The following is an 18,956-nucleotide window of genomic DNA, read 5'->3' as shown; positions in this document are numbered from 1 at the left end:
TTTTTTATGTTTTGTCATTTGTTAATATAGGTATTGGGTGTGTATACGTTTGTATATGATGTGCATAACAAATGCCGTAAAACGTTAAGCATTTTCTAACACTAGGCCTTATTATTTCTGCCATCTAACAAAAGAAGTGATGACTTTTAATCAGTAGGAAAGCAGAGATGTCAGAGTAATAAGTATTTTTCTCAATGATCCTCAATGTTAAGGTAATTCCATGCAAATACTAAACATCTGATATATCTAGTATAATAAATTAACATTTAATATGTCTGTAAAAATTAAATCCACTTACACTGTGCAAAGTTGGCCTGAACTGCATGATGCGTTTTGGCAAGTTTACAGATAATTAAAGGTAAAAAAATGATTTTGAAAACAAGAGATTTATTAATTATTCTGTTCAGAAAAGAGTGAGGAACAGCCAGGTTCTTCATAAATAGAACATGCTGCCGTTCTGAGCAGGAAGGAAAAGTCCCAAGTCACTTGTGAGATTTGCGTCTGTCATGTTTCCGAATGAGGTTAAGGATTTGATCTCCTGTCACAACTTTCTCCTGGTCCTGCCTTCTCTTCTGCTCAGTCCTTTTCTGCTCGTAGAGGTACGGGGAATTTAGTAACTGAGCAGGCAGCAGGGAGCCAGTGGGCTGGACCCTCTTCACTAAGTCCCAGAAGAGTTTGCGGTTATTTTTGTTGATGAGCGTTATAGCCGTCCCTCTGTGTCCCAGCCTTCCTGCTCTACCAATCTGGTTTTCAAATGGGGGGGGGGGGGGGAGAAAATGGGAAAAAAAATCAATCCAAGCAATCAGGTTTGGTATAAGACAAGACTTTAAAATAAAGAAATGTATAACTTCATTGAACATTGTCTTGCGTACGATTAAGTGCCTTCAGGCAGAAAAGGCTGTTCCCTCTGCTACCACCCTCAAAAGAGAGCAGAAGAGATAATGGCTCCAAGGTCACCTCAATTATACAAAGGTGAAAATCAGAATGTATGTAAATTAATAGTTTTAATCAAAGTAATGTTGCACACAGTAATTTTATGCCATTTTATGCCATAGCCACCCACCCACCTTACCTGGTGGACATATTCATCCATATTTGATGGCATGTCGAAGTTCACCACCAACCTAACGTTTATCAAATCAAGACCTCTCCCCAGAACCCCAGTGCTGACAACCACATCAAATTCACCATGCAGCAAACCCTGAGCAAAGAGAATATTACAGATCAGGTCATATTTAGAAAATAATCTTGAAACAATGTGCTAAATTTGGAGCACTCACAATAGTGACCTGCAAAATGTCCCTACTGGTTGCTATACATTTTGCACCATTTTTGTATAAAACTATAACCCAACATGTCTGCAAATAAGGTCAGGGCCGTTGAATTATTATTATTTTTATTCTCCCTATGATTCTTCTTTCAATGTCGGGGCTCCGTAGGAGCATAGCATTGATTGTGACTTGGTCCCCACAAGCATATGGGGACTAACGAGACAAGCAATAAACCCCTTCAATGCAGTGATCATGACATTGAAAGGGTTAAGCATGCATGATCGCTTTTATGGTAAATAAAATTGTCCATATTGTGCTCGAGATTTTACAGTTTCTATATACCAAAACATTATCGCCTGAAAAGACATGTATGTTACTAAACGTAAATAGGTAACTCAAAATGTAAACATGTTCCAACTATAACTGTTATTAAATAAAAAAAAATATACACTACCGTTCAAAAATTTGGGGTCACTTAGAAGTTTACTTGTTTTAGAAAGAAAAGCAAAAATAACATCAAATGGATCGGAAGTACAGTGCAGACGTAGTAAATTACTAATGGAGCTGTAAGGCGCTGATCTTAATGGAATACCTTGATAGGCGCACAGAGGCCCTTTATCACTCCCATCACTCCTGTGTTCCAGTCACACCTTCAGCTAGCTAATCCACATTTAGGTTTAAAAATTGATCTTTAGAAAAGAAACTTTTACAATTAAGTTACATGGCTAGAATTTCCTTGTTTTCCAAGAAAAGACCCCAACATTCGTGTATTCGTATATTATTGTAGATATATGCATGCTATGGATGTCTATACTTTTGGTAAATACCTTCTAGTGGTGAGTTGTATATGTTTTTTAAATGTTATAGTCATTATGGGGGTTTGATTAATTTCAAATGATGTGTTAGGGTTTGGATCACCTTCAAACATAGGAAGCCAAATAGATGGAAGATGGAGCTACTTGAAGAACATTAATATTGCTAAACCATATCACCTTCATGATTCTGGTCCTTTCTGCCTGGGATTTATCCGAATGCATTGCAACGGTTTGTAATCCTGTAATTTTGTGCACTGCTTCGCTCAACAGATCTGCACCCATCCGGCAATCCACAAACACAAGGACAGGGGGCTGAAAAAGCTTTGAGTCCTGTGGAAGGATATAGTATTAAATCCAGCTGTGTAGTTCCGTACATGTGAGTTCCTGCGTAGTCAACTGTTAACACAAACTAGACGAGAAAATCATTTGCTTACGTTCAGTATTTCAAACAGTTTCTTCTTCTTGGAGGGCTCCTCCACCCATAGTACAATCTGTCGAACATTGGAACATGGCTGGTTCTTCTCGCCTACAGTAATGCGTACCGACTCCCTCAAGAGCTGCTGGGCAAACGCTTCAATACCAGCAGGGATTGTAGCAGAAACCATGATTGTCTGGCGGTCCTGTGGCGTGTGCTCCAAGATATCCAAGACCTGCTGCTGAAAGCCCATCGTCAACATGGAATCTGCCTACGAAATAAAGTATTTACGTTTTTAAACAATGCATAGTAAAAACTCACAGAGTTCTTTCATAGCATTCTTCTTCAGTGAGACTTACAGGTTTTTCACGGGATATTCCACGTGGCTAAATAAACTTTTGAATGTACTGTATGGACAATCAGGCATCTTTCCTTGTAATATTTAACACTTGCACTTACTTCATCTACAATCACAATCTTTAGGTCACCAAGATTTACGCCGTTCTGTTTAATAATTTCCAGAAGTCTCCCAGGTGTTGCAATTATAACCTAACCCAAAAAAAGAGAGATGAGTTGGTAATTCTGAGTTTGGCAAACAGTACGTAAAGAACGCTAGATAAGCCATTTATCACCTGAATGTTCTGCTTTAGGCGATGTAGTTGGGGAGGAAGCGGCATTCCCCCCACAAGCAAGGCAGTCTTCATAAGGCTTATCCCAAGTATCAGCTCCTTGGCCTGTCCTTCAATCTGGATGGCAAGTTCTCTTGTGGGCGTCAGAATTAATACGGCAGGGGCTTCTTTCTATACAACCAGAGAGAGCAACAAATCTTATTTAAAGAGAGAATATTGGCATTTATTGTGCATGGATGGTCCCAATACAGCTCATCGCTCTTATTTTTTACACTTGGAGAAACTGAAAGAATAAAAATGTACACAAATAAAACATTCTTGCCAGAATACATCTAAGGGTTAACTTCATTTATTATTATGCGCTGTATTATGAAGTTACAGCTGTTGTATCACAACTATTTTGCAGAACAACCCATTCTACAAGATGATCCCAAAGCCACCATCAGGTGGGACAACCAGTGGTCAGGTATGGGCCCCAGCCTCCCTGATCTGTGGCAGGCTCCCCTTAGATGGCCCTTTTCTAAAGATTGGAGCACAGTGCCCGATTTCTGGGAACTAAGGCCTGTTGGCCCCTTTGCAAGTATGGGCTGGGGCCATGGGAGATGCATGGGGTAGGGCAGTTGGGAGGGTGGGCCCCAAATGTTTATCATGGCAGACCTGGATGATCCTCTTCATTCTTATTGTAACTAAGAAACAAAATGTTAGAAACTAAAAATAAACACCTAAAAGCTACAACTACTTAGTCATACATTTACAGTCACTAACAAAGTTTCAAATCACTTTTAATTTAGACAAACAAAGGTGTCTTTTGCATTTATGTTATAAACAAATAAAGTTGAGCCACCACTGGCAGTAATCACTAAATTCTAATGGATTGGCAGCATAAAAGTAATTGTGTAACGGTATAAACTCATCAACTGCAGAAAAAGAGAAAAAAAATTATTACCTGTTCTAGACATCTGATAATTGCTGGAAGCAGGAAAGCAGCGGTTTTCCCAGAACCAGTGTCTGCACTTGCTAATATATCCCGTCCCATCAGACCTACCGGGATCATCTGCATCTGGATGGGAGTGGGAACTTCATAACCTGCCTTCTTAATGTTTAAGCTGAGAGCTGGGGGGAAATTGCAATTCTCAAACTCTATGATGGGTCTGCATACTCCACCACCTTGCACAGACAAACCAAGCTGTTGTCGTAAGTGTTCAATCTGATCTGATGTCAGCTGGCTAATGAAGTCATGCTCTCTGTAGGTATATGGTCCACTTTCTACCAGTTCTGGTAAAGGTGAAGGTTCCACATTGCTGGTCTGGTTTGATGGAAATGAATGGTCTGTGATCTCAGATGAGGTTGGCTCCAACAGAGGTTTTGAAGAATCACCTATGGTTTCACTTGGGAGAGATGGGTTAGCAACATTTAGAGATTGGCCACCATCTGTAGCTTGTAAGAGATCCCTGGCTTTGCACTCCAGGCTGCATATATCATGGTCAGTCTGGTCACATATATATTCTCCATACCGGCCACATATTACACATACAGGTTCCCCTGGAAGTGGCCATCGTTGACATTTACTAAACGATTTGATAGGCTCGTCCTGTACATCCTCTAGCTGGGATGGAGGAGAGGGCAGAGAGGGTGAGTGTGATGCACAAAATGTGTCCGATGGCAAAGGCGTTACAGGGTCCACCGATGAAACCGATGTGGAAACGTGATGAGGGGACATGGAGTCACATACTGGCTCAGTCACTGATAATGGAGCAGCGGAATGACCCGGTGACGGTGGCTCAGAGGAGGGAGCGGAGAGCTGGCATTCTGGGGAGACAGAAGTTAACATAGGGCCAGCTGTAGAGACAGCAGATGATGAACTAGGAGTAGCGTGAGTATCCGGTGTCACGGGTGGCTCGATTGACGTTAAGCCATCTCCTACCGATACTTTCTTCTTCACCGCGGATCTTTCAGTTTCCGCTCGCCTCTTCACTGTTCTAGGAACGAACATGTTATACGGCCGCAGACCGGCGGCTACTTCATAGAACGAAAACACACGCTATATACTATGATCGCGTACATACAGCACTAGGAGCCGGTGAAGCAAAATCCTTTACAAATGGAACGGACACCAATCCGAGGCTTGAAACGCAAACAGTTGTATATTCTTCCGGTGCAGGCCGATGACGCAACTTTCCTGCGCTGCAAAATAAATAAATAAATGCATAGAGAGGAATTCTGAATCCCCCCATGCATTTGCAAGGGGACACCAAGTTAAAGGGTAATGCATTGAAGTGTATGTAATGGGTTGAGCATCAGTTGCCATTTTTATGCACTTTGAAGCACATTTTGCGTGGATACAAATGGCTATTACGACATGCTAATCGGTGCATGTGTTCCTTTTACTGGGATTGAATGCCATGTTGTATTGTATTGTAGTACTTAAGAAATGTGGATTTATTTAAATATTTTTTGTCTGCAAACGTGTGCGCCACCAATGTGGGTAGTAATTGGTGCTCAACCACCACACTGAGCCAACTGCAGGGATTCTAATTAAGTCCTTACCTTATTAGTTAGAGGGGTTCTCTAGATTAAGACTTAGAAATGTATTTTTACTCAAACCAGTGTGACGGTGCTTATACGTGAATTAATGTGTATGTGAGATATATAATATACATCTGTGTGTAAACGCATCCGCTTCATGCTGTGTCCGTGAATGAAATAAAATGTGGTCCCTTACGCGGAGGCGTTTAAAGAAGGCCTGGACAACTAAGCTGGTACTGGGGAGAAGGGGAGGAAGGAAAGACGGCAGAAAGAGAAGAGGCAAGAGATAAAGGAGAGAAGTTAAGGAGAAATTGAGAGTACTGTGAGTGTGTAAGAGTAGATGCATGAGTAAGTGTGAAAATGCAAGGAAACACAAAAAATTATGATGGGTGATAGGAGTTATGCTGTATCAACCTCAGTGTCTGGATCACTATATAATGATTGGAGTTATACTGTACACCCATTAGTGTCTGAATCACTATATAATGATAGGAGTCATGCTGTACCACCATCTGTTTCTGGCTCACTATATAGTGATGGGAGTTGTGTAGTACTGTCAGGGAGCCTGAGGCTCACTCTCTTAGGGTCATGCAACATTGAATGGCTCTATCCCTTTTGAAATCAGATTAGGCTCCTGACTATTGATCGTTGAGACTGATTAATAATCAGTGACCTAAAAGGTCATAAATCAGTGGTCACATAGCATTTTTTAAGTTAAAAATGTTTTAAAAATTAAATATATATGGCAGGGGCGTCTCGAGACCTCGAGGTGCGGCCCGCGTAAGATCGGCAGCCAGGGCAACCGATCTTACAAGGGCCGCACCTCGAGCCCTGCTACTTACCTGTGGGAGGGTCTTCTGTACTGCGTGGAGGAAGCGGCACCTAGCAGAGTTCACGTGACATCACATGACTCTGCTCCAGTCCTGCTTCCTCTGCTGAAGTCTGTGAGCGGCATCGAGGAGCTGCAGTGCAGGTAAGGGGGTGGGGAGGGTGTTTGAATGAGTATGCGTGATTGAGGGAATTAATCTGAATGAATGAGTATATGAATGAATGAGTGTGTGTGATAGCATGGATGTGTAACTGCTGGAACCTAGGCATGATGGGACTGTGATTGCTGTTAGCAATCACACTCCTATCATGCCAAGTCAGCCAGTACATGCTGAAACCTAGCTAGCTGCCCCCCTTGTGTATTGATGCTGCCAGCAGTATGGGGTCTGCACATCACTTACAGCCACCTTGTACCAGCATGTACAGGCTGACTTGGCATGATAGGACTGTGATTGCTAACAGCAATCACAGTCCCATCATGCCTAGGTTCCAGCATTTACTGGTTGGATGTGTAAGTGCTGGAACCTAGGCATGATGGGACTTTGATTGCTGTTAGCAATCACAGTCCTATCATGCCAAGTCAGCCAGTACATGCTGAAACCTAGCTAGCTGTCCCCCTTGTATATTGATGCTGCCAGCAGTATGGGGTCTGCACATCACTTACAGCCACCCTGTACCAGCATATACTGGCTGACTTGGCATGACAGGAGTGTGATTGCTAACAGCAATCACAGTCCCATCATGCCTAGGTTCCAGTGTTCACTGGTTGGATGTGTAAGTGCTGGAACCTAGGCATGATGGGACTTTGATTGCTGTTAGCAATCACACTCCTATCATGCCAAGTCAGCCAGTACATGCTGAAACCTAGCTAGCTGCCCCCCTTGTGTATTGATGCTGCCAGCAGTATGGGGTCTGCACATCACTTACAGCCACCTTGTACCAGCATGTACAGGCTGACTTGGCATGATAGGACTGTGATTGCTAACAGCAATCACAGTCCCATCATGCCTAGGTTCCAGCATTTACTGGTTGGATGTGTAAGTGCTGGAACCTAGGCATGATGGGACTTTGATTGCTGTTAGCAATCACAGTCCTATCATGCCAAGTCAGCCAGTACATGCTGAAACCTAGCTAGCTGTCCCCCTTGTATATTGATGCTGCCAGCAGTATGGGGTCTGCACATCACTTACAGCCACCCTGTACCAGCATATACTGGCTGACTTGGCATGACAGGAGTGTGATTGCTAACAGCAATCACAGTCCCATCATGCCTAGGTTCCAGTGTTCACTGGTTGGATGTGTAAGTGCTGGAGCCTAGGCATGATGGGACTTTGATTGCTGTTAGCAATCACACTCCTATCATGCCAAGTCAGCCAGTACATGCTGAAACCTAGCTAGCTGCCCCCCTTGTGTATTGATGCTGCCAGCAGTATGGGGTCTACACATCACTTACAGCCATCTTGTACCAGCATGTACTGGCTGACTTGGCATGATAGGAGTGTGAACAGCAATCACAGCAAGCACAGTCCCATCATGCCTAGGTAACAGCATATACAATCACACTCCTATCATACCAAGTCATATTGCTAATTTGTCCAATTGTGGTGTGTTTCCTACTTTTATTAAAAATGTGAGTTTTTATTATTATTTATAAAGGTGGGGGGTAATTTTTGGTTTTGGCTAAGTGAACTGTGAATGTTTTGGTCCAGAATTTTCATTTTGGTGCATCCCTAGAATAAATAGAAGTATTTCATTTTTAATTATCCTGAATTTGTAGTCACAAACCTTTCTAGGCCCAGAAATCAGTGAGAGGAAAATTAAAGGTTTTGTGTCATTTACTTTATTTTAATCTGCATATTTTATTAAAGGCCATATTTTCTCACAGTGAAAAATGAGTGCGGCCCTCGCACGTATACAATTCTGATGAAGTGGCCCACTGCAGAAAAAACTTGGACACTCCTGATATATGGCATTTTTTTTAAATCATATCACTTGTAAGTGACAAGTTTTGGCCAGTGCCATTGATAAGTGAAACAGATCAATAATAAGTGATCAGGTAGTGATAATTATATATTAGCCCCTTAAGAACCAGGCTGTGTTTTACCTTTTGTACCCTTGGGACCTAGTCTGTTTTAACACTTTTGCAGTGCTCGTGTTTAGATGTAATTTTCTCCTCACTCATTTAGGGTACCCACACAAGTTATATATTGGGGTTTTTTCAGGACAAAAAGGGCTTTCTTCAGATACCATAGTTTTGGTAATATTATCTAATTTAAATAATATTTAATAAATAAATATTAAAAAAATAATAAAATGATGAAAAGTTTAAAAAAAAAAAACACATTTTCTGACTTTTACCTGGAAAATCTTTTAGGTGTCCAAAAAAACTAATGAAAAAAACTGCTAAATAGATTTTACTATTTGTCCTGAGTTTAAAAATACCCAATGTTTTTAGTTTTTTTGCTTTTTTCTGCAAGTTATTGGGCAATAAGTACAAGTAGTGTTTTGCTATTTTAAAACCAGCCAATGCAATTTACCCCATGAAACCATATATTTTTGAAAAATAGACACCTCAAGGTATTTCAAATTCTGGTATTTTAACCTTTCCATGCACTAATTCTACTACCACCCTTTGTCAAACTTTGTGGTACTAAGTTATTTTGTGGGTTTTTTTATCACTAAAATTGAGCTTCAGGTATCGATTTACAGCTCCTGGTATGCCTCGCTTTCAAACAAGACCCCAATATGTGTTCAGCAACATCTCCCGAGTACAGTGATACCCCACATGGGTTTGTCGGGTTGTTTGGGAGTTAAAACGCTACATTTAGGAAGTGCACATTTTTTAACTTGGAATTTTTACATCTGGTCCTACTACCCCCATGTCCTAATAGGGCCATCTTTGAAGCCAGATAATTCAATTTACCCCATCAAACCATATATTTTTGAAAACTAGACACCCAAAGGTATTTCAAATGCTAGTATTTTAACCCTTTCCATCCATGAGATTTTACCACCAGCCTTTGCCAAAGTTTGTGGTAGTCATTTTTTTTCCACACAAATTGTACATCAGGTATACATTTATAGCTCCAGGTATACATCACTATCAAACACCCCAATGTGTGTTCAGCACCATATCCCGAGTACCCCACATGCATGGGTTTGTCACATTTGGGAAGTGCTCTTTTTCCCCCCATTTTGGTCTGTGCCTATGCCCTATCTTTGAGCCAGCCACTCCAATTTACCCCATAAAACCATTAATTTTTTTAAAAATTAGACACCCCTTGGGTATTTGAAAGGCTTTTACTCAGAGCCGGCCTTAGGCGTTGCGGCGCCCTGTGCAGACTACTCCTCTGGCGCCCCCCGCTCACTACCCCCCTCTCTGCCCCTTCAAACTACCCCTCCCCTCTGCCCCTTCAAACTACCCCCCTCTGCCCCTTCAAACTACCCCCCCTCTGCCCCTTCAAACTACCCCCCTCTGCCCCCTCAAACTACCCCCCCTCTGCCCCTTCAAACTACCCCCCTCTGCCCCTTCAAACTACCCCCCCTCTGCGCCTTCAAACTACCCCCCCGCCCTTTTTTTTTTTTTTTTTTTTAAACTTTTATTTTTGACGCAAACAGGAGGTATACAGTTGAAGTATACAAACATACGTATACAAAGATCAAAAAGAATAAAAATTACAAAATGATTTTAAAGCAGTCGTCAGTGGTACAATGGTAAATAAGACAAAGTAAGAGTATGACGAGGAGAACGAAGCGGAAGGGACGCCCGACACAGCACACAGCCAGGACAACAAACGATACATCGTGTACCAAAGTATATAATTCAAGATACATAAGTAAAACCTTACAATAATAATAAAATAAAATGAGAATAAAATAAAATCAACCTAAACCCGGCAGGGGGTGTCTGCCCAGTAGGATTTGCCGAGAAAACCATCCAGTGTATTGGAACATGGAAAGGAGTGAGGCCCTAGTGGAGGGAGCCAGTGTGGGAATATACGCCGACCATTTTGTAAAGAAGGCACGCGCTTTGGTTTCTCTATGTAGGGAAGATTCGGTCCAATCCATTTGGAAAATATAATTAAGTCGTGACAGGGACATGGCTAAAGTGGGTGGATGTGGTTGGATCCACTGAGAAAGAATGGCCTTCTTCCCCACCGCCGCCACCACCACCAGTAGGGATCTATCTCTCGCTGGAAGTCGACAAGTATCGGTGGAGGAAAAAATGCCAAATAAAGCCCATTCGGGGGTCATAGTAAGAGGCAGTTTCAACGATGTAGTGACAAAATCATGAATGGAAGCCCAGAAAACCTGAATTTGGGGACAGAGCCAGAGGCAGTGCATTAAGTCTGCGTCAGGATGGAGACATTTCGGGCAGTGGGAATCAGCCGCCATGTGCACCAGTTTCCATAGCTTTGGGGGAAGGTAGGCCCTATGTAACAATTTTAAAAACATTTCAGAATAGGATTTAGAGACTGATATCCTAGTAGCCCTAATAGTGGCGTCAACCAGGCAGTCTGTCGTAAGGTCTGGGAAGTCCAGCCGCCATTTAGCAAGGCCCTGAGTCACAGTCTCTAGATCAATCAACGGGCGAGTCAAACAGTATAGTCGGGAGACAGAGGTAGGACCAGTCTGCAAGAGTAGGGTCTGTTTATCTAGTCTATTGTTCTTGTCAGATGGAGAAAGGCAGGAGAGAATTTTAGAAGCGTAACTGGAGATTTGTAGGAAATGCAACCTATGAATAGGAATGGGGTAGAATTTAGTCAAAAGACCTTCGTAGGAAAGTAATGCCCCAGTACCATCAGTTAAGAAATGGGTCAGGAGCCTGCCCCCCTTAGCATACAAGTGGGAAAACAGAGCAGCAGCCCTGCCGTCATGGAAATCAGGATTGCGGAGGAAAGGCAGGAACAAGGAGACATTCGGGCTAAGGCCTTGGGCCCTACGCACCAACCTCCAAGCCCTGGCAGGGGCAACAAGTAGTGGGTTGTCTCGTAAGGAAACAGGCCAGTCGGAAGGGGGCAGGTGGAGAAGAGAGGCAAGGTGAACGTCAGGTGTAAACTGTTGATCCAAGAGAGGCCAGGCACAGCAAGGTGTTTGTAAAAGCCATTCAAGTGCTATTTTATAGTTAGCAGCAAGGCTATATCCCAGGGGGCTCGGAAGGTTAAGGCCACCGTGGGAAACAGGCTGTTGGAGTTTAAATAAAGAAATCCTATGTTTCTTATGTTGCCATAAAAAGTTACGGAGGAGTCTATCATGTGCGCGGAGGTCGCATTTTTTTATGATAAGCGGCAGCATTTGAAGGGGGTAGAGAAGACGAGGGAAGGTCACCATTTTGTATAAATGGCAACAACCCGTTAGGGAGAGCGGTAGTCGCCCCCAGGAGCGGAAATCGGTCGCCATGCGAGAGAGGAGTGGGGAAAAGTTTAAATCATAAAGAAGATGTAAATTTGCGGGAATCTGCAGACCTAAGTAAGTTATGGAGCGTGAGGAGGACCATTGGAAGGGGAAAGTATCACCCCAACCTAACTTAGCCTGGTCATAAATGGGCAAGGCCACCGTCTTAAGTGGGTTAATTAGGAAACCGGAGGCCTCGTGAAATAATTGTAATAAAGTCAAAAGGTGGGGGATGGCCGATTTAGGATCGGATAGGAATAAAAGAAAATCGTCCGCAAAAACCGCTGATTTAAGTGCTACCCTGCCCACCTTGATACCTACAATAGATTGAGAGGCCTCTAGAAGACGTATCAAGGGTTCCACCGCCAGGTTGAAAAAAAGTGGGGATAAGGGGCAGCCTTGTCTAGTACCCCTACCTAGTGAAAAGAATCGGGAGTTAAGACCATTAACTGTCAGTTGTGCTACAGGGGACTCATATAGCGCCCTAAACAGGTTCAGGAATGGCATTCCGAAATGATGAAATTTGAGAAAACCAGTGAGGTATTGCCATGAGATCCTGTCAAACGCCTTATCGGCGTCGCAACTGATAATAATATTATGGAACTGACGGGCAAGTTTAGTGTGGTGAATGGCAGCTAAGACACGGCGGATGTTCTGCGTCGAGCGCCTCCCCCTCATAAAACCGGTTTGAGAAGGAGAGATTAGGTTAGGTAATATAGTTTGGAGTCTATTGGCCATTAGCTTAGAAAGAATCTTAAGATCTTGATTAAGAAGGGAAATGGGCCTATACGACGGAAGAAGGGTAGGGTCCTTATTAGGTTTTAAAACAACCACTATTCGAGAAGTATTAAAATTCAGTGGGGGGGGATTGCCATTCAGAATATTATTGTAAAGATCCTTCAAATATGGGAGAATACGGGGCAAGAGAAGCTTGTAATATTCGGCCGGAAGGCCATCAGGGCCGGGCGTTTTGTTGTTAGGCAAGGATTGAATGACTGTTTGTAGCTCCCGGAGTGTAATTGGGGCCCCAAGGACCTCCCTATCCTCGGGAAGTAGCTTAGGTATTTGTGCTTTGGTGAATATCTCCAAGACCGTCTCAGTAGTAACCGGAACAGCCGAGTAAAAAGACTCAAAATAATCCGCAAAACTGGCGGCAACGTCTTTAGGGTCTGTACAGGAGGACGTCGGAGTGGGACGCACCTCCCGAACCCCCCGGTGAGTATGTAGGGAGTGCCGCACGAGGTTGGCCAACAGTTTTCCAGAACGATTGCCCCAACGGAAAAACCTATTACGGACAAAGGTATATGAGGTCTGGGCCCTCTCAGCTGCCCAAGCATCGTACAAGGCTTTAGCCTCCTTGTAGGCCCGTTCCGTCTCAGGGGTGGCATGAGCCTTATAATCCTGGTAAGCCTGAGTCAACGTCTTATTAAGAGAAACAAGTTTTTCATCGGCCCCCTTCCTACGCCTCGCCATGTATGCGATAATCTGCCCCCGGAGTACAGGCTTGGAGGCCTCCCATAACAGATTAACATCGTCCAGATGAACAATGTTATCATCGATGTAATTGTGCCACTCAGTTTCCAAAAATGATTTGAAGGACTCTGACTGGGACATGAAAGATGGGAATCTCCAGTTACGTGAAAAGGCAAGGGGGTCACGAAGCGTCCAGTCAGTCCAGACAGGGGCATGGTCAGAAATGACAATATTACCAATATGGGAAGACAAATGGAAGGGGAGTAAGTCGTCAGAAAGGAAAACATAGTCCAGGCGAGAGAAGGACTTATGTGGATCTGAGAAAAAAGTGTATTGCCTGTCTACTGGATGTGTGAGCCTCCAAACGTCATTGAGGCGGAAGTGTTGTAGCAACGGAGCGGAAAGGAAGGACCGAGGTCTGGCCTGAGGGGCAGAGGAATCTAAATGAGAGTGGGCAGTCATATTAAAATCACCGGCCAGGATCAAATTTGGACAGTGGAGGCCCGACAAAACAGAATATAAATCAGCAAAAAAGCCTGTTTGATTCACATTAGGTGCATAGACATTAACCAAGGTGTATTTAATACCATTAAGAGTCAGTGTAAGTACAATGTATCTACCCCCCGGATCCCTGATAACCGACTCCACGAGCCAGGGCAATCGCCTTGTAAGGATAATTGACACCCCTCGGGACTTTGAGGAATACATGGCTGAGTAACAGTCGCCCAGCCAAGGGGCTTTTAAAGTATTAGAGGCAGGATCCGTCCAATGGGTTTCCTGTAAAAACAGGAGATCTGGGGACAATTTCTTAAGGTAAGACAAAACCTTCTTTCTCTTTACAGGGGAGTTCAGGCCCTCCACATTCCAGGAGACCATCCGAACATGTGCTTTAGAATATGTAGAGGTAGAATCAGGATTCGTATGCATTCGGATTAAATGCTCAACCAATGCCCGCCCGTGGAGTCGGGAAGAGAACGAGAATAATTAGGAAACACGGTGCAGGAGAGTCCCAGCGAGCCCCCCACAGCAACCAAAGAACAATGTCTGACAACTGCTTAGAATTTACCAGTAAAATACCTCCAGTTAGCATTTTAGAACTTTTAACCAAAACCATGGTGCGCTGGAAAGGGCACCAAAAACAACAAACAAAAGAAAAACAAAAATCAAAAAAGAAAACCAGAACAGAGAGAGGTAGCCTGTGAAGCGGGACCTCAGTCCCTAGAAGGTTTAGAAGAGTGAGAGCGAAGAGGAGAAGAGGAGGCAGAAGAAGGGCCTGACCCCCGAACAACCTCCACATCAGTCGCAGCATCTGCCAAGCCGGTACGGACAAAGGAATCCGCGGACTCAGGTGTCTCAAAAAACAGCGTCTTCCCTTGATAGGTGACACGAAGCTTGGCCGGGTAGGTAAGAGCAAACTTAACTTGACGTTTGTGTAAAATTGAGCACACTTGTGAGAATTGACGCCTCTTGGCCGCAACCGCAGCTGAGAAATCCTGAAACAATAAAATAGTATGACCTTGATATTGTAAAGGCGAGTGTTTCCTGTAGGCTTCGAGAAGCTTAACTTTATCCAGATAATTCAGGATCTTGAAAATAACTGTTCTGGGTCTAGCGGTCGGCGACTGGTTCTCCTGCCCCACTCTGTGGACTCTCTCAACCACCAAACGATTTTGGGGGAGGGAAAGATGCAGTGCAGCAGGAAGCCACTCCGTGACTAGAGGCCACAAGGCGGCCGATTTGACCGATTCTGGAAGACCAACGAGACGCAAATTATTGCGCCTGCTACGGTTCTCAAGGTCCTCGACACGGGCCTGTAGAGCGCTAATGAGTTCCTCGTGCGATTGTTCTGAAGCTTTAAGGCCAGCAGAGTCGTCCTCGAGATCAGAAAGTCGAGTTTCCAGTGTCTGAATTCGCTTGCCTTGCGAGGTAAGTTCGGCAAGGGTGGAGTCGATTGCAGAGGAGAGCTTTTCCAGTTTCTGATCCAGTAAAGGTGACAGAATGTTAACCAGGTCATGCGAGGAGATAGAAGCAGGGGGCGCAGGAGCAGCAGGAACGGAAGCGTCTACATTCTCGCCTTGCGCAGAAGCCTGGAGCAAAGAGGACTTGAATGTTGAGCTCGACTTGTCCTTAGCTTTCCCCTGCCTGGTCGATGTCTTCGACATGTTGTCCATGTATTTTTCCATGAGGAGGTAGGGTCAGGCAAGAAGGAGAGTAAAGCAAAACAAAAGAGATAGAGAGATAGAGAGAGGAAGAGAAAAAGAGAAAAAAAAAAAAACAGATACTAAAACCCCACCGAAGCAATGGAGCAGCACACTAAAGGCACGATATATAGGTGAGGCACAATGGGTCGTGAGGCCAAAAGCAATATGTAAAAACACAGTGAATGTTAACCCAACAATGTACATCCAGTTTGCTGAGCACCAGCCTAAAGCAGGTGTACGGGTAGTGTCATGGAGCGATGTAAGTAGTATACAGTGTCCGGCGCAGGACTGCAGAGAAGTCTCTAGTGAGGTGAGGCAGGCATCACAGGAGAAACAGGCGCCCAGGTGCCAAACACAGTATAGGTCAGTACTCACAAAACGGCAACAAAAACAAGAAAAGGGTCCAGACGAGCAAGTAGATCTCTGTGTGGCAGGCTGAGTAGCCAGCCGATGAACAGGAACAAAACCTTCAACGCAGCCGTGCAGTAGAGGAGGGTAGTCGCCGCCGAGAAGAGTCCAGCACCAGGGCAGGAAAGTAAACTGAGGGACAACACTGAGAGGTGAGGAACAACAAAAAAAAAACACGTGAAATAAAACAGATGTACAGGTGGTGTTGTGGTGTGATGGCAGTAGTGCAATGTTCAACACGTCACCGCAAAAAGAGTCTCTGGCAAGACGTGGCAGGCAGCACAACAAAAAGCAATGAAGAGGAAACAGGTGTCCAGGTGCCAAATGCAGTGGAGGGTCAGTACTCACAAAACAGCAACTGAAACAAGGAGAAGGCCCAGGCGAGCAGGTAGATCTCAATGTGCCATGTAGAGTGGGCAGCCGATGAACAGGAACAAAACCTTCAAGCCGTTGTGTAGTAGAGGAGGGCAGCTGTCGCCATGGGGTGCCTGCAGGATGTGTAGAGAAGAAGTCGGCCGGTATCGTGGAGGATGCGTAGAGGAGGAAGAAGCCACCGGGTTCAAGTGGACCAGGACATCACAGGTGAGTATTGAGGTAGAGGCCGTTGTCAGTGGTGAGTGATGTGTGGGACAAGGCCCAAAGTTACCACATGGTGATCCCGTAATGGCCGCCGAAGAAAAACTAAATAAGAAAACGCCAATCCGAAAAAACAAAAATCATAAACGAAGCGGAGTAAAATAATAATAAAAAAAAAAAACGACCGGAAAACGAAGCGAGGTGGAAGGAGTGTCATGTCGCCAGCCCGCGGTGCGGGACAGAATGGCGGACGAGCAGCGGCGTGGCACACACGCCAAGCGTAATGACGGGTAAATAACCCAGACTCCGGGGGAGAAGAGGTGAGACTCACTGCGACGGTGCCGGAGAAGGGTAAGTTGGGCAGGAAAAAAAACAAATCTCCGTCCGATGGTAGCGGATAGAAGTAGGGTCGCAGGAGCCCATGTAAAAAGCAGCCTGTCCGTTCAGCCGCCGCCCCGGAAGTCGCCCTTTTTTTTTTAAGCTTTTTCTTTTCATATTTTTTTATTTCTTAAATATTTTACTAATCACATAGTGATTAGAAAGCTGGGCTCCATTGACTTGCATGGTTGAATGCAGTACCTCCAGAGTTCTTTAGAGGGTCTGGAGACCATCTAGCGAACTTTTTAAACTTTGTTATTTTTTTACAGGGCGGCCGCCATCTTGCGACTGGCGAAATCACACACAGTGGCTGTTGTGGCCTCTCTCCGGAGCGGTCACAGCACGTCCTGGGGTGAGTGTTCGGTGTTGCTGAATGCCCCGTGATCGAGGTATTTCAGCAACACCATTGAAGTTTAGGAGGTGATCGTTGATCGCCTCCTAAACTTTTAAAACGGGCATCCGCTGCCATACAGTGTATGGCAGATGTTGACGCCCACAGGGCCCATGATGCCGATCTCGGTGTTGCTGAATGCCTCGACATCAAGGCATTACAGCAACACTGTTTAAGCGAAGAAAGTGATCATTGATCACTTTCTAAGCTTGTTTAATGTCATGACAGGCACGTCATAGGTCGTTAAGGGGTTAAATACTACAATGTTTATTTTTTTATTAATAATTTGTGTGTGTGTGTTTTTTTTTACCTTGGATGAGTCCCCCTTTCTCTCTATGGTAGGGGTCATCGAGTGGCTGTCATAATGATCAGATCACTCCTATTGGTCACGAAGGTTCTCATCATCAGTCCACTTTTGATCACTCTCTGATGGAACTATGTGGCAGCAGGGGATCAAAGAAACCATCAGCTTATTTCCCTGAAGTTGTCTTTGGCAACTGGGGTGAGATTGCAGGTAAACTGGCGATTGTAGCGTTGAGCATGTATAATCGCTCCTGTAGGGGCTGCTGGTCCCTGCTGCTGGTCGGGTCATTGAAGTTTAGGAGGCGATCGTTGACCTGGATTTGTCTCTCTGGCAGCCGGTGGGCGTCTGTGCGATGCAGACAACCCCCGCTGATGCCGTCACTTCCGCCTGGGCTTCCATGACGGAGCCCCGGGGGGTTACCTGTTCTCATGTATAGAGAATAAAGTTTTAAAAAGCAGATTTAGTTTATTGTAAGCTGCACTTTTATTTTAAGCATGATACTTTTATATACACTGCATTTCATGTTCCCAGTTTATATAATTTGAAATTTGTAAAACATACACAACTCTGCATTTTTTTTTCTGAAAATTCTTTTTTTTTTTCCCATGGCTTTAAAATTTCCAGACATTTTACATCTCTAGTCTGGCCGATACCAGATGATGAATGGAACACCACATCTGCTCCTCTTCTAATGTCCTGCAAGGATCTTCTGAACTTTTATACATTGTTGATCTGGTTCTCTGTCATGCTGTCTGGCGATACCCAGGTACTCTTGTGGATCCACTTGTGAGACTCCACTATGCTAGAATTTGCAATGAGTGATAAAGATAGAGCAAAAGTAAACATAAACATACTGTCAAAACCACATAACCATGTGCTGGAGGATGTCTATTTTTGGAAAGGACAATAAGACAAAAAGCTTACTGCTGGTAAGGGTTGCACTGCCACTGCGTGATGATACAACAGGACAGTGTTCCCAGAAGATAAAACATAGTACCTAGCTTTATAATAACGCTGTTTAACTATTACTGAAATACAAAGTATAGTGTCTTCTCAACATTACATTCAGTTTGACGTGATCACATCCCTTTTACATGTATAATGATTGATTTTATATGTTAGTCAAATGCAATACCACCACAACTATATTCTATTATTTTGTTTTATAACTAAAACTGTTCCAGCCCTGTATTATAACCATATACCTTCTTCCAGGGTAATGAGCTCCAATCCCATCATATACTTAGTAATTTAATGTATTACAAAACCCACACTTGATTTTATGCAAGCAAATTATCCCTTATTTGTGTGGAAAAAACCCCCCCAAAAATACTACGGCAAACACTG

At 44.0% G+C, this 18,956-nt stretch overlaps 1 protein-coding gene across 1 annotated transcript; it reads right to left on the bottom strand.

The window, feature by feature from the left end:
* Positions 1-482: 482 nt before the first annotated feature.
* On the bottom strand, positions 483-13,351 carry LOC149280792 (putative ATP-dependent RNA helicase DDX59). The gene is made up of 10 exons (XM_089500099.1): positions 12,796-13,351; positions 4,863-4,939; positions 4,508-4,736; positions 4,077-4,405; positions 3,134-3,301; positions 2,961-3,050; positions 2,521-2,772; positions 2,264-2,416; positions 1,073-1,201; positions 483-743 (listed from the first exon to the last, which is right to left on the bottom strand). Exons 1-10 carry the CDS (start codon positions 13,349-13,351, stop codon positions 483-485), a joined length of 2,244 nt encoding a protein of 747 aa, XP_089356225.1.
* Positions 13,352-18,956: the final 5,605 nt, after the last annotated feature.

The sequence above is a fragment of the Sceloporus occidentalis genome, unplaced genomic scaffold (genome assembly GCF_023333645.1).
Source record: "Sceloporus occidentalis isolate IW3139 unplaced genomic scaffold, rSceOcc1.0.p SCAF_147, whole genome shotgun sequence".
NCBI classification, from domain to species: domain Eukaryota; kingdom Metazoa; phylum Chordata; class Lepidosauria; order Squamata; family Phrynosomatidae; genus Sceloporus; species Sceloporus occidentalis.
This window is presented reverse-complemented; position numbering and strand designations above follow the sequence as displayed.

What these genes read in the sequence shown, in the direction of transcription:
- LOC149280792 (XM_089500099.1), bottom strand. Translation starts at nt 13,351, where the DNA reads ATGGCGAGGCGTAGGAAGGGGGCCGATGAAAAACTTGTTTCTCTTAAT. An exon ending in AGATTGTGATTGTAGATGAA is followed by an intron (nt 2,773 to 2,960) that starts GTAAGTGCAAGT and finishes TTTATTTCGTAG; the next exon opens with GCAGATTCCATGTTGACGAT. An exon ending in AAAGGACCAGAATCATGAAG is followed by an intron (nt 1,202 to 2,263) that starts GTGATATGGTTT and finishes CTCTTTGCTCAG; the next exon opens with GGTTTGCTGCATGGTGAATT.